The sequence below is a fragment of the Ambystoma mexicanum genome, chromosome 1q (genome assembly GCF_040938575.1).
Source record: "Ambystoma mexicanum isolate Mex_15411 chromosome 1q, UKY_AmexF1_1, whole genome shotgun sequence".
NCBI classification, from domain to species: domain Eukaryota; kingdom Metazoa; phylum Chordata; class Amphibia; order Caudata; family Ambystomatidae; genus Ambystoma; species Ambystoma mexicanum.
Window position 1 is genome coordinate 1,014,585,283 of NC_090922.1, and position 13,555 is coordinate 1,014,598,837.

At 45.5% G+C, this 13,555-nt stretch overlaps 1 protein-coding gene across 4 annotated transcripts in view; it reads left to right on the forward strand.

Moving 5' to 3' along the window:
* The window catches only part of ODF2L (outer dense fiber of sperm tails 2 like), a 583,980-nt gene that overhangs the window by 121,916 nt on the left and 448,509 nt on the right, over positions 1-13,555 (forward strand). For 2 of the 4 annotated variants that reach the window (XM_069641685.1, XM_069641688.1), the window contains exon 3: positions 3,138-3,269. The exons of 1 other annotated variant lie outside the window; for it this stretch is intronic. In XM_069641685.1, coding sequence (XP_069497786.1) covers positions 3,138-3,269 — 132 coding nt within the window. The remainder of the gene's footprint in view (positions 1-3,137; positions 3,270-13,555) is intronic. One more of the 4 variants, XM_069641687.1, reaches the window with a different exon arrangement.

Consider the following 13,555-nt stretch of genomic DNA (forward strand, 5'->3'; position numbering starts at 1 on the left):
TCTCTCTTCCTGGTCGTTTTGTTGTTCATCATCTATTCCTTGGACGGACTTAATTCCCGTGAACTCTGGTTTACTTTGAACCTCTCTCATACATTTTTCACCCATTTCCATTGACCTGGCTATCTCCACCGTTTTTTCCAGTGTGGGATTTTTCGCCTGCCACAGTCGTTGCTGAATGCGCGGGTCAGCCACATGTAACACTATCTGATCTCTCAAATATTCATCCGTGACTCCAGTGAAAGCACATGTGGCCATTAGTCCTCTCAACGCAGCTACATATGAATCAATACTTTCCTCTTTGCCCTGTTTTCTTGTGAAAAATCTGTATCTTTCCAAAACAATGTTGGTCTTATTACCAAAATGTTTGTTCAGTTTAGCAACTGCAATGTCATACTTTCTTGACCCACTGGACGCTTCACCCCATGTTTCTTCATCTTGTTCAAGATCAGGTAATGATCTAAATATCCTTAAAGCCTCTGTGCCAATACAGTGTAATATAGTAGCTTCCTTCTGATCATCATTAAATTTAGCTCCACCAATCGCTCTCAAATACACCTGAAAGTTGTCCTGCCACTGCTCCCAAGGGCACGTTGGATTACCAGGAGTCGACAAAAATTTCATTGGAGCAGCCGTGTTTTGCATGGCTAAAGCTTGATGATGAATAGTATGTAACACCCTACTCATATGTCGTATCTTCCAAATATTTAGTATATTTCTTTGTTAAGTAACATCTGCTGTTTACACAAAAATTTTTTTTTTTTTTTTTTTTTTTTTTTTTTTACTTACTGTCCAACTCAACACAATTCAAAGTCAGAGATGCCGTGCACCTAAAAGCATTTGATTAATCTCCTTCCGTTTATCTCCTTCATGCGTTCTCTGTATAAACAGCTGATCGCCGTAACACGATCGTATTAAAAAAAAAATGTTTTTTCAAAATGGCCACACGCAACTCACGTACTAGGGTCCTTTACTCTAGCCTCCTACGACGGTTGATCGCGCCTCTTGCGCTTCCTCGATAACTTTGGTAAGGTGATTACTTCATTCCCCTCACGTGCTGGCACTGCTTCCTGATGCCGCTCACACGTTCATCATCATTCATGTGACCCAGGAGCTCATTTAATGCGGCACAGAAGCTGACTCAAATCGACCTTTACCCCAATCAACCGTCATCACGTCTTTTCTTCCTGTCCGGGGGCTCCCTCCACTGACCTGCATCCTCGTCGCCAATTGTTGTGAATTCGCTATATATATTAAAGAAAGTGACGCATATATATTTTCGTATATTCGTAGGTTTAATCGGAGGAGCCCCCGACACGGACCTCTCAGCTGAGCCACATCTTCGTATATGATTCCATCAACATTCTGGAATCATATACGAAGATGTAACTATGGTAACAAACCAACATTCTTACACTCTTCTTTTTCTTTCTAACGGGTGACCGGCCGCCTGCATGGTCTCCAGTCGCCGCCATTACAGTGGTGCCTCTGCTGGTGGGCTCGCCCAATGGGCCCATGGCCTGCGTTGGACCCAGCGCGGCAATAATCACACAGACACAGCTTTAGGTGTCACTGTAACTGCCGAGCGGGAGACCGCTTGGCTCTTTTATTGTGGCCCAACATGTGACATTGGCATAAGCAAGTGGTGACGTCACAACACATTGTAACGTGACAATGAACATTTCCTTTTATTTATAGCTTCAAGCCAGAGTGTAAGCGACTACATGTAATTCATAGCCTTTGGGAGCCATATACACTAGTGAGTATTTGAAGAACAACAACCTGTTTTTGTAGGTGTTTTACTACAATTGGCAAAAATCATGTCAGACTGTTCTTGTTGTGGGTGGCCTGCCATTGACATACGGCAGCCCCCCCCCCCTAGTGCCTAGTGCTGCAACCATGAGCACACGACAGGCACAGTGCCTGTGGGGGTTTGGGGCCGCCTGCCCTGGAAATCCGGCAGGCCCCATGGTGCTACCAGACACCAGCACCAATGGGGTTGGGGGCACAGCCTGCAATGCCCCTGACCATGCAGAACTCTGCCACCGTCCTGGCACGAGGGTTCCACGGCATCAGCGCATGCAGGACTGTGCCTCCACGTGTAGGCCTGCAGCCTACATGAAATGAGACACGACCCAGTCGTTCCTCCTCTGGAGTCTGCAGCCGTTCTGCTGCACGTGTCTGCAGAACCTCCTTTTATTAGCCTGGGCCATGATGGCCCATGTTAAAAGGGCAATACACAGGGGAGGGACACATCCCCTTAAAGACAACACACTTGGGAGGGTCCTACACCACAGTTAAACATATTTCACTTAGTTTCATGATTACATCTTGTTACATTAGACATAGATTTCTGAAAAGAAACTAGGACCCCACCTCAGTTTTTTGAATTTTTTATGTAAGGAACACATTGTTTTTTATGACTCAATTTAATGGTACTTAGTTTTTCCAACTCGGGTATTTGCACATCTGTTCCTGTCCTGATGGCATATAAACCCACAATCTGCAAGCTGCGACAACTATCCCCTCAACACGATTTACATTCCCTTCCTGTCAGATTAGCCGGCTGTTGTCACTTTCTGTAGTTGTATTAGAATTGACATGCTTGCTAGAAGACAGTGCTTGTTCATGAACTTTGGGCCCCGTGCACACGTGCAGTCTGGATATTTTAGCACGGTCCAAAATTACTCCTGCACTTTGTGTTTTACTCTGTATTCAAAATTACATGGAGAGGTGGGCTTTTATGTTGAGACGCACTGTTCTTCCTGATGATTGCCTGGAGTTCTAGAATAGTTTGGAAGCATAAGACCAATAGCTGATCGCCTTTGAGCTGGAGCTGTGTGACAGAACTACATACGCATCCGTCTTTAGCTCCCTAACTATAGTTTGTTACAGTTCACTTGGTGGCGCTGTTGCTATCCCGAAGTTAGAGGTTCGGGTTTATTCTTCTGTGCTGCGCCGTGCTTGCTGAATAACAAACGTGTGCAGGCCTCTCTTCACAATGTGCTACAGTGCTCACAGAAGGCCAGTTTACTTTTTGTGACTGATGGCTATGTATAGTTGAATTGTGCTAATAAAAAGAATGAATTCAATTTTTAGGGTGACAGATGTTTTATATTTGTGGTTTTATATTTTATTAGGCTTTTCATCTTTCTACATCAGACTTTCTGAAGATTTCTAAACAAAAAGATATGTTGTTGGAAGAGCTTGAGTCTTTCAGAAATCTACGGTGGGCCATCGAGCAGCTACTTAATGCTACTGCCTATTCAAAGGTATGTTAACACGAACGCCATGTTTTAACCGTGAGTGGAAGACTGTAATGCCTCAAAGACATAAGTAACTGCTATATTTATTTAGTTTGCCAACCTGTGTACTTTTATGCTGCACTTGGGAAATTTAATAATGTGTCATTTACTGCTCGTGACAGTGAACTCTTCATACAATACCCCTGCTGCTGAAACACCATTTGGAAAATATAATAGTGCCTGCCCTTTAAGAGAAGCGTTGAGTTGTGTGCATACAAGTTGTATTTCTTGTTATGAGATAAAACATACAAAGTGAAAATGTATTTATCTAAATCGTTATATATTACAGAATTGCGAGCAATGCTAACAATTTTGAAATGTAAATGTAACATTTATGACATAAACATGATTGCTTTCTTTTCGCGTTTTTCATAGTTGCGTTGCTGCCACGGAATTTAGATCCTTGGCAGAAAACGTTATGTGATATGCATTGCTATTATTTAGCACCTCATGCAGCCAGTGGCAGGCTTGTTGTGTATGTACTGGGGATAGACTGAAGGGAAAATACAATACAGAAAGCGAACAGATGATTCACATTTAAACTACCAGCTAACTTCGATGTGATTCATAGTACTTTTAAAATCGAAATACTATTTGTTGCATCATGACCCCAATATACTGTAACCTTCATGCCAGGTCATATTTTGCCAACACACTATTGGTAAATCTACTGCCAATGTATTTAATGGGTTGCAGTCAACATATTCATTTAAAGCTTGCATTTCTTTTGCAAGCCTTGACTGTTGAATTAGTGTTTTTTTCAAACCTGTTGAAGGGTTCATAATTGTTACGAACTGGGAACTATTTAGCGCGCCAGAACCTAGAGCTATATTACTCCCAGTTAGGGGACACTGGTTGACTGGGAAGCCCATTCCCATGAGGCAAGTGTGCTGAGGACGCTACTCGATAGACCCCCTGGGGGTGGAACTCAGCGCATGGATCTCATGGAAGGGGAAACCCCCTTTGGGACCAATGAAGACCACATTGGGAGAATGCGTTATTGCCACCCAGCACAAGACCCTCGTGTCCCTTTCCAGAACTACCCCACCTTGCCTCTCCTCATTCCTCTTCACACTTACCCTCATACCCATCTACTTTGCTAAGGCAACTCAAATAGAGAGTACTAAGATGAGTAGTACTAGTGAGTTACCATCTAAATACTCACCAAGTACTGAGACGAGTTGGGAATGCGGAGCAATGCTGAGTACTCATTGGAACCACTTTCACCAGTATATTGGTTCACAAACCGTGATTGGCAGAAGTAAGATAAAAACCAAAAAAGGACTTGACGGTTTGTCAAGCCCTCGTAGGAGGAACCGCGAGAGCCAACACAAGCTTGACGTACACTGACCAAGATGCTGTGCAAAAAGAGAGTCTGGGACAGGGACAGGACGCGAGGACCGTGCGGCGTAGAAGTGGACCAAGACTCCAGTTGACCCAAAGACCGGGGCACTGCAAAAGTGTACCAGCACGGCGTCCCACGCCAAGAAACCTGCAGAGACGCTGTAAGGTGACGGAAGCTCCAGAAAGTTACCGGAATATCGCGAGTGAGCCCAGCTGCCTCAAGGGAGTCCGAACTTGTGTAAGCCACAACACAAGGTACACAAGAATCCAGAGAGTCTCAGAAACCTCAAGAAGGTTGTTGCAAAAGCCAGAAAGGCAAGTCTGGGACTTACACCAAAATCGTACATGGACTTGTACTACGGCTTGGCAGGAGAGTGAACCAAGTCTACAAAAAAGAGGGAATAAAGCCGGAAAGGCGAGTCTGGGACTCGCACACACATGGACCTGCACTAAGGATTGGTAGGAAAGTGATCCAAGTCTACAAGAAAACAGAATAAAAAAGGAAAGGCAGGCCCGGGACTATTTTACCTGGACTACTTTACCTGAGACTATTTAAACCACACCCAAACAGCAGAACATGCTTTGCGTTATTCTGCTGTGGTCAGCGTAACTCTCACTGTGTCCAGTTCTTTGATGCCAGCTTACCTGAAACCAAGGATCTGCAGAGAGGGAAAGAACACTACGAAACCTACCTGGAACAGTATCCAGACTTCAATCCACCGCTGACTTCAGTTCCACTCACCTGAAGGTACGAACTCCATCATCCGGCACTGCATGCATCCTGGAATACCATAACCTGGAAAGAGGAGAAAGAAAGACAGCATTAGTAAGCGTTTACTCACGTTTCCTCCCGAATGAAGAAAGCCACACAATACTTACCTGGGTAGTCCTCTTCTGGTCAGTATCATTGCTGGAACGTTACGGCGCTCGGCGAGGAACACCGCAACCTGCAAGGAGAGAAAAGACACAGGTTAGCAATATAAAAGGTGAAACCGCACCACGCATCGCGCATTACTCACCAGACAGCATCGCGCACACCGTGCTTTCGCCTACCGGCCCATGCTCATCTTCAAACTGCATGACAACACCAAAATACCTTTCCATACCTAAAAGGAAAGAAGCAAGACATTATTATTTGAACTAAGAGGAACATAAGTACTGCATATAAAGACTGTAAAGCAGCAGGCCTGGATTCCCACAGGGGGCTTGCACCAGTGAAGTAACTTGGTCACTGCTCGCCCCCCACATCTACGCGCCCCTGCCATGAGGAGCAGGACGGAGAATCCACCTTACAATATTAAGGTGAGGAGAAAGCCCAAGGGGAGGAAGGAGTTGAGGCCAAGGGAGGTGGGAAAACATTAAGATAATCTGGTATTGAATCCAGCTCTCCTATATTGCAGACCCATATTTAACCAGAGGCCTTACCAAGGGACCGGGAGAGGGTTCGAGAGTGCAAATCATCCAACCAGGGCTGGGTGGCATCCCCATGGATACCAGCTGAGTGTAACAGAACGCAACGCCTGAATAATATTATCCACTTGGGCGTCATGGAGACTTCAGAGACTGACCAGTTAGTTCAGTTGTTGGGACAGTTACGCGCTGAAGTACATTCAGCCAGGCAAGAAACCAACGCTCTTAGGAGGGATTTGATTGTTACTAAGGATCGTACCGACGAAATAAGTAGACAATTGCTTCAATTACAGGCAGGACAGACCACATTGCCTGGTAACATTCTGCCAGCACCTGTACCAACCTCTTCCACCAATCCAGTACAAATAACCCTTCCTGGGGCAGTTCCTTTAGCTCCACCTGAATGATTTACAGGGGACCCCAAAAAGTACGCAACGTTCATGAACTAGTGTCGTCTTCATTTCCTTTGCAGACCTGGGACTTTTTCCTAACGACCAAGCGTGGGTTGCTTTTGTCATGTCATATCTGAGTGGCAGTGCGGCGGATTGGTCGGTACCATTGGTAAGTCAGGATAACCCGTTGTTGCATGACTTTGGGGGTTTCCAGATGGAAATGGAAAAACTCTTTGCTCGTCATACCCAAGGCCAAGCATTCGACAACAAACTTTTGTCACTCCGTCAAGGAAGTCAAGACTTGCTTACATATATAGCAACATTTAACAGACTAGTCGTTGAAGCTGGGTGGCCTGAGGAAATAAGGACCACACTATTTCATCGGGGTCTACAAGGGGAACTAAAGGATGTCCTTGCTCAAGTGGTTAACCCACCTAAAGACTGTGGAGAATTCATCAACCTTGTGGTGCAATTAGATCACAGATTACAAAACCGAAAAGCGCACCGGATAAGGTTAGACGCTCGAGCTGTGCATGTCCGGTCAAAGGATAATGTTCCACGTACATTGGAAAACACGGTAGAACCCATGCAAATCGGAGGTGTACAGCCCCCTTTAACTAAAACTGAAAGAGTCAAGAGAAGGCAACAGCAATTATGCTTACATTGTGGAAAATCTGGCCACTTCCTCAAAGAATGTCCAGTGAAACCACCAAGGAGAACTGTTGGTGCCACAGAGAAGGATGATAATAACAAGGAGTCGGAAAACTACCAAGCCCGGCAAGCGTAGAGGTCTGCTTGTCGAGCGAGAATGATGAGCCACAGACCTCACACTTTGCATTACCAGTAATTTTGAATAAATCAACAACCACCGTCTCGGATGTATGCTGTCGACGCATACATAGACTGCAGAGCAGTTGGGAATTATGTAGACCAAGATCTGGCAGCAGAGCTGGGGCTTCCCTTATGCTCTAAGTCGACTACTGAAAAAGTTTGTACTGTTGATGGGACAGAAATAGCTTCCAGACAAGTAACCGAATGTACAGCCGCACTAACCCTACTGTGCCAGGATGGACACTGAGAATCTGTTGCATTCGATCTCATCAATGCTCCTCAGTTTTGACTAATCTTAGGCACGCCATGGTTGGTAGCTCACAACCCTCTAATAGATTGGCGTGCCAAGAAGTTGGCCTTTTCCGATGATTGTGCTCGCACCTGTTATTACTAAGAAAAGGGGAAAACAGACTTATGTACATCTGCTACTCCCAGTACGGCGGCAATTGTACTAGGTGTGACTAGTACTCTACCAAATGAACACCAAGATTTTCAGGATGTGTTCCAGAAAGAACAAGCCAATACTCTACCACAGGCCCTATGATTGTCAGATTGACCTCATACCTGGTGCCCAAATTCCTTGTGGCCGAATCTATGCACTTACGGAACCAGAAAACCTCCATTTGAAATCTTATCTTGATCAGTACCTGGCAAATGGATTTATCCGCCCATCTAAATCACCGGCAGCCAGTCCCTTATTCTTCATACCAAAGAAGGAAAGAGATTTGAGGACTTGCATCGACTGTCGTGCATTAAACCAGATCACAGTAAAAAAACGTTTTCCACCGCCCCTTATTCCTGAATTATTGGATCAAGTCAAATACACCCAATTCTATACCAAACTGGACCTTAGGGAGGGTGTACCATCTTCTTTGAGTGAAGAAAGGAGACTAATGGAAAACCGTCTTTCGTACCAAATACGGCTTGTATGAATACCAGGTAATGCCTTTTGGACTTTGCAATGCTCCTGCTGCATTCCAGTACTTTATGAATGGTGTTTTGTGAGAGTTAATCAACGTTTGTGCCCTGGTTTACATTGATGACATCTTAGTGTATTCTTATACAAAAGAAGACCATGTCAGGCATGTCCGCTCCGTCCTTACTAAACTCTGCTAACATAAACTGTATGCTAAACTCGAAAAATGCTCTTTTCATGTCACCAAAGTGGATTTCCTCGGTTTTATCTTCACACCAAAAGGTATCGGAATGGATAGGCACAAGGTAGATGCCATTCTTAACTGGCTGTCACCAACTTCATTTAAAGGAATCCAGAGTATGTTGGGCTTTGCAAACTTTTACCGCTGATTCATCCCAGATTTTTCCCAAATAGTGCATCCAATTACATCACTATTGAGGAAAAACGAAGAAACAGAGAAGGCCTTTCAAGAACTTAAGAAAAAATTCACTTCTGCTCCAGTTCTACGGCACCCTCGCCCAGACCTCCCTTATATAGTTGAAACGGATGCCACTATCACAAAGGGACCCAGGAACTGGCCAGTTACACCCTGTGGCCTTCTGGTCACGAAAATTCTCACTTCCCGAACTCAACTATGCTATCACAGACAAATAACTCTTGGCTATAAAATCTGCTTTCAAGGCATGGCAACACTATATCCTTGGTGCTAGACATACTGTCATGGTCATAACTGATCATCGAAACCTGCAATACCTAAAAACAGCGAAGGCTCAATCATCCTGTCAAATGCGGTGTGGTCTTTTCTTCGCTGAATGACTATGTGATCACCTACCGGCCAGGAGTCTGAAACAGAAAGGCTAACGCCTTGTCCCGCATGGCTGTTGATGAAAAGGTATACATAACTCCAGATCCAGTAGCCATCATTCCAGAAGACAAACTCCTGGGTCTTACGACAACATTGACACAGGGTGAACTCCAAAACAAGATTCAACTCTTAATGGATCCCACTTTCTCACATGAGTGGTATACTCAAGGAGAACTTTACACCATTAAAGACCAGTTACCATATTTTAGGAACAGTCTATACTTGCCAAGTAAAGATTTACAAGAGCAGGTTATTTCGGGTTATCACAACTCTCTGATTGAAGGTCATCCTGGAATTGCCAAAACTCTAGCTAAAGTAAAACAAAACCATTGGTGGGTGGCCCACATGGCTTAAAGATATCCTTAAATGTATCCAATCTTGCGGTGTGTGTGCACAAAACAAGTCCCAAAAGCAGAAACCAGCTGGTCTTCTCCAACCATTGGAAATTCCTCCCGCACCATGGCACACACTGTCCCTTGATCTCATTACAGATCTACCTCCCAGTCAAGGATTCAACACCATCTTGGTAGTTGTACACTTGTTCTCTAAAATGGCACACTTTATTCCTTTTAAGGGTCTTCCAAATGCATCCAATTTATCAAAAGTATCCCTGGAGGAAATCATACGGCTATATGGCTTTCCATTGGTCTTGATCACAGATCGAGGTAGTCAGTTTGTATCTAACTTCTGGAGGAAATGCTGTTCAATGGCCCAAATTTTTTTTTTTTTTAAAAACTTTATTTTTGTTGCACATCACAGCTGTCACATCATGAATTACATATATACTTTACAACCATGTTATATTCATCCAAATCCGTATCAATTGTTACCAATTGGCATCGTAATTTTAACAGTTAATGGCCTGGGCGTACATCTATAAGAGTATGTATGGGAAGAAGTAGGGCACCATACAGGTTTAAGACACCTTAAAGTTCGTTCGCACTGTTATCATCAGAGCTTTCTGAATCCGAGGAATTTTCGGTTAGGTACTTCCTGAGCGGTGCCCAGATGTCCTTTGGTTTGCATGGGGTAGGTAACAGTCCCACATACTTTTCCTCACATTCATTCACATATATCAGTGTGGAGAGAAACTGCTCCAATGTCGGAGGCTGTGTACTTTTCCACTTCTGCAGGATGCATTTCTTAGCGACTGCACAGGCGACATTGAACAGTCTCCTAATTTTTTCGGGCACCTTTCCGATGTCTCCAAACAGGTATTTCGGGGGGTTAAGATTAGCAGGGATTTGTGTAATGCCTTCTAGGGTGGTTGCTACTTCCCGCCAGAATTTTGCTATGAAAGGGCATTCCCAGTACATATGGTAGGAGTCTGCGCCGGGGGTGTGGCACTTTGGGCAGGTGTCGGGCACATTGGTGTAGCACTTCGCCATTTTTGCCGGGGTGAAGTGTAATCTGTTCAGGATCTTGAACTGTATTAGTCTTAAGCCCGCGCTTAACGATACCTTTTTGGACAGGAGACAGTATCTGGACCATTTTCCCGCCTCGATGACAGTGCCCATATCTTTTTCCCATGCTGACTTGATGGTACTCAAGGCGTCTGTGTGGGTCTGGACCAAGGTATACAGTTTGGACACCCCTATGCCAGAATGGGAGTGTAAGGATTGAAAACATGCGTGCTCTGGAGGTTCGTCTGGAAATGTGGGCCAGCGCTTCTTGAACGCTGCTTTCATTCTGTGGAACTGCAAGGTTTTTAGGGGAGTCTCGCCGACCGATTCTGCAAACTCTTCGGGAGTTACAAATTTACCGTTTGGGAACATGGATTTCATTGTGAACTCATATTCTGGGAGCCAACTTCTTTGAATGCCAGTATCGTACGTGGGTGCGATGTCTGGGAAGTTCCAAAGCGGAGCTTGTGAGTCATACGGGACATCTATGTCCAGTCGCTTGATGATAGCTTTCCATGCTGTAATCGTGCATGTGGTTGGGTCAAATTTGCAGTCATCTCTGTGTCTTTTCGAGTAGATGACTGAGCGCAAGTCTGTTGGGCGGACTGAGCGGCGTTCTATGGATACATGTGGTGTCGTGTCCAGGGGGTTTTGCCAGAATTTCGCGTATTGGGCTTGTGCTACTTGCCAATATAGTTCGAAGTCCGGGGCCGCGAAGCCCCCCTTATCATAAGGTTCGACCAACTTGGCCCAGCTTATCCTGCTCGCCCCCCCGTTCCACACAAAGGTTATAACCATGGATCTGAGGTTATCGAAAAATGATCTGCCCGGCCAGATGGGGACGTTGCAGAAAATGTAAAGGAGCTTGGGCAGAACAGTCATCTTGAGCACTGCAATACGGCCAGCCAGGGATATGGGGAGCTATTCAATGGCCCAAATTGACATTCAACTATCCACAAGTCACCATCCTCAAACAGATGGCCAAACAGAGAACAAACCAAACCTTCGAGCAATACTTACGTTGCATGTTACATCAAGTGGAAAGAAATTGGAAGGACTTGTTATGGATAGCTGAATATGCCTATAATAATTCATTACACACCAGCACTGGACAAACCCCTTTCTACACTATATATGGTAGACCTGTTACGCTCACCTTGTATCCACAGGGATGCCACCCAGCCCTGGTTGGATGATTTGCACTCTCGACCCTTTAGACCGCATAGCTCTGTTCCTTGTAACTGAGCTATGTGTGTGCCTCCATGTTGGCTGAACCCCCCCCCCCCTCCGCAAGTTAAATAGTCCCAAGTAAATAGTCCCATTCTAATGTTGGTCTTCATGATGGTTATGAACCTGGCGCCAAAGGCACCAGGACTGACTCCAAGAGAATCTTGGGTGAGGTTTTAATGCCTTTGACCTGGCTCTAACTGAAAGGCTGACTTGCCAGTGAGGGTCATGGGCAAGGGTCATGACAGTAATCCCATTGAAGAAGTTGTTTCGGATGCAAGCAATATTAGACATGTATAAAAACAAGAATTGGTGTGAGTGCAAACATTGCTGGAAAAGGGTCAAGGATCCCATATCTAAAGGAAGAAGTGAAAGTAGAAACTAACTGTAATGAGAAAGGGTTGGTGACCCAATATTTAGAAAAGATTGTTTTGTGGATAACAAAGAAAGTAGTTGGAGAATGGAAAAGCCCTGGCAGGAGAGCAAACCAGGAGAAGTGAACTTTTTGAAACCGTGTGACATCCTGGTAAGAGTGTAAACCAGGAGTGGGAAGGGAAGGAAACCTGAAGTTGGGAAAGTGTCAAACTAATACATACAATGGAAGAATTATACTGCTTTTTGTAATCCGTGAGAAAGGAGTAAAATTCTCTGGCAGTAGAGCACACCGGGGACACAAGAGAGAGGAGCAATCGGTGGAGAACCGTAGAGTGATACCCACAGAAGCAAGTGAAAAATGCAGAGTGTGCAAACTGGAACATTTCAATGAAATGATGTATTTAACGAGAGATGAAAGGAAAGTCCAATCCCATTCACCCAATGCATGCTACAGAATGTGTTTGTGGACGACAACCACCTACAATGCCTCTACTGTCTACACCTTGACCATAAGAAGTTTAGAGTGCGAAATATCCCTCAGTTTCTCTAAGAAAACAACGAAAGAAAGGCATAGTAAGCTGGTGGCATGCTGCTTAACTCTAACGCGGCTTCTGCCCCATGCTCCGAGCAGGGTGAAATCTCTTCTAGTACCGGCCGATCCGAAGAGTCCTTTTCTGAGGTTGCCCCATCCGTGGGGGTCCAAGATAAGGCCAAGATCCACAAGCCTGAGTCCACCAGCTTCACTGCTCATCCGGGTCCCAAATTGGACAGGGTGCGATCAGCATCGCCTTCCGCCTCCATTGCCAGTCTACTATCGAGCTCCTCTTCAAAGAAGAAGTCCTCCACCCCGGTTAAGCTACGGGAGATATCTGCCAAGTCTAGGACAGTAGAGGAGAAGAAGGCCGCGCAGCCTAAGGAGGCTCAGCCGGCAAAGACAAAGTCCTTGTCTGCGACTTCGACGTCTGCTACTACTACGGCATCTACGGGCGCTGTTCCTATGAGGGTTGCTCCCGCAGCGCAGAAAGTGTCCCTGCCCCCACAATGCGATACTACTGCAGAGGCTTTGACAAAGGCTGCAGGCACTGCAGAGGGGGTAAAGGTACCGGCCCAGGTCCTGGTTCAGACCCCTCAGGGAGGAAAAAAGGTGGTGGGGGGGTGAGGAGGATGCCCCGGTACAGTCTTCCCATGTCGCCGTTCAACCTATGGATGTCTCATCCACGGACAACGACAATCAAGAGTCTGTGCATACGATCCACGAGGACGACAGTGATGCAGGGCCTAGTTTTCCTTCCTTAACTTCTCAGCCGAGGGACATTCTGTCGGCTCTCCACACCTTGGTGTTGGAGATCCAGCGAAAGTGTCCCCCGGCACGGGCACCCGGAGTTCATCATGCTCCTGATCAGCATCTGCCTAAAAAGAGGAAGCGTTATCTAACGTCCCCGTATAAACCTCCTCCACCATCTCGGGCCCAACTCCTCCAGCAGACCCGT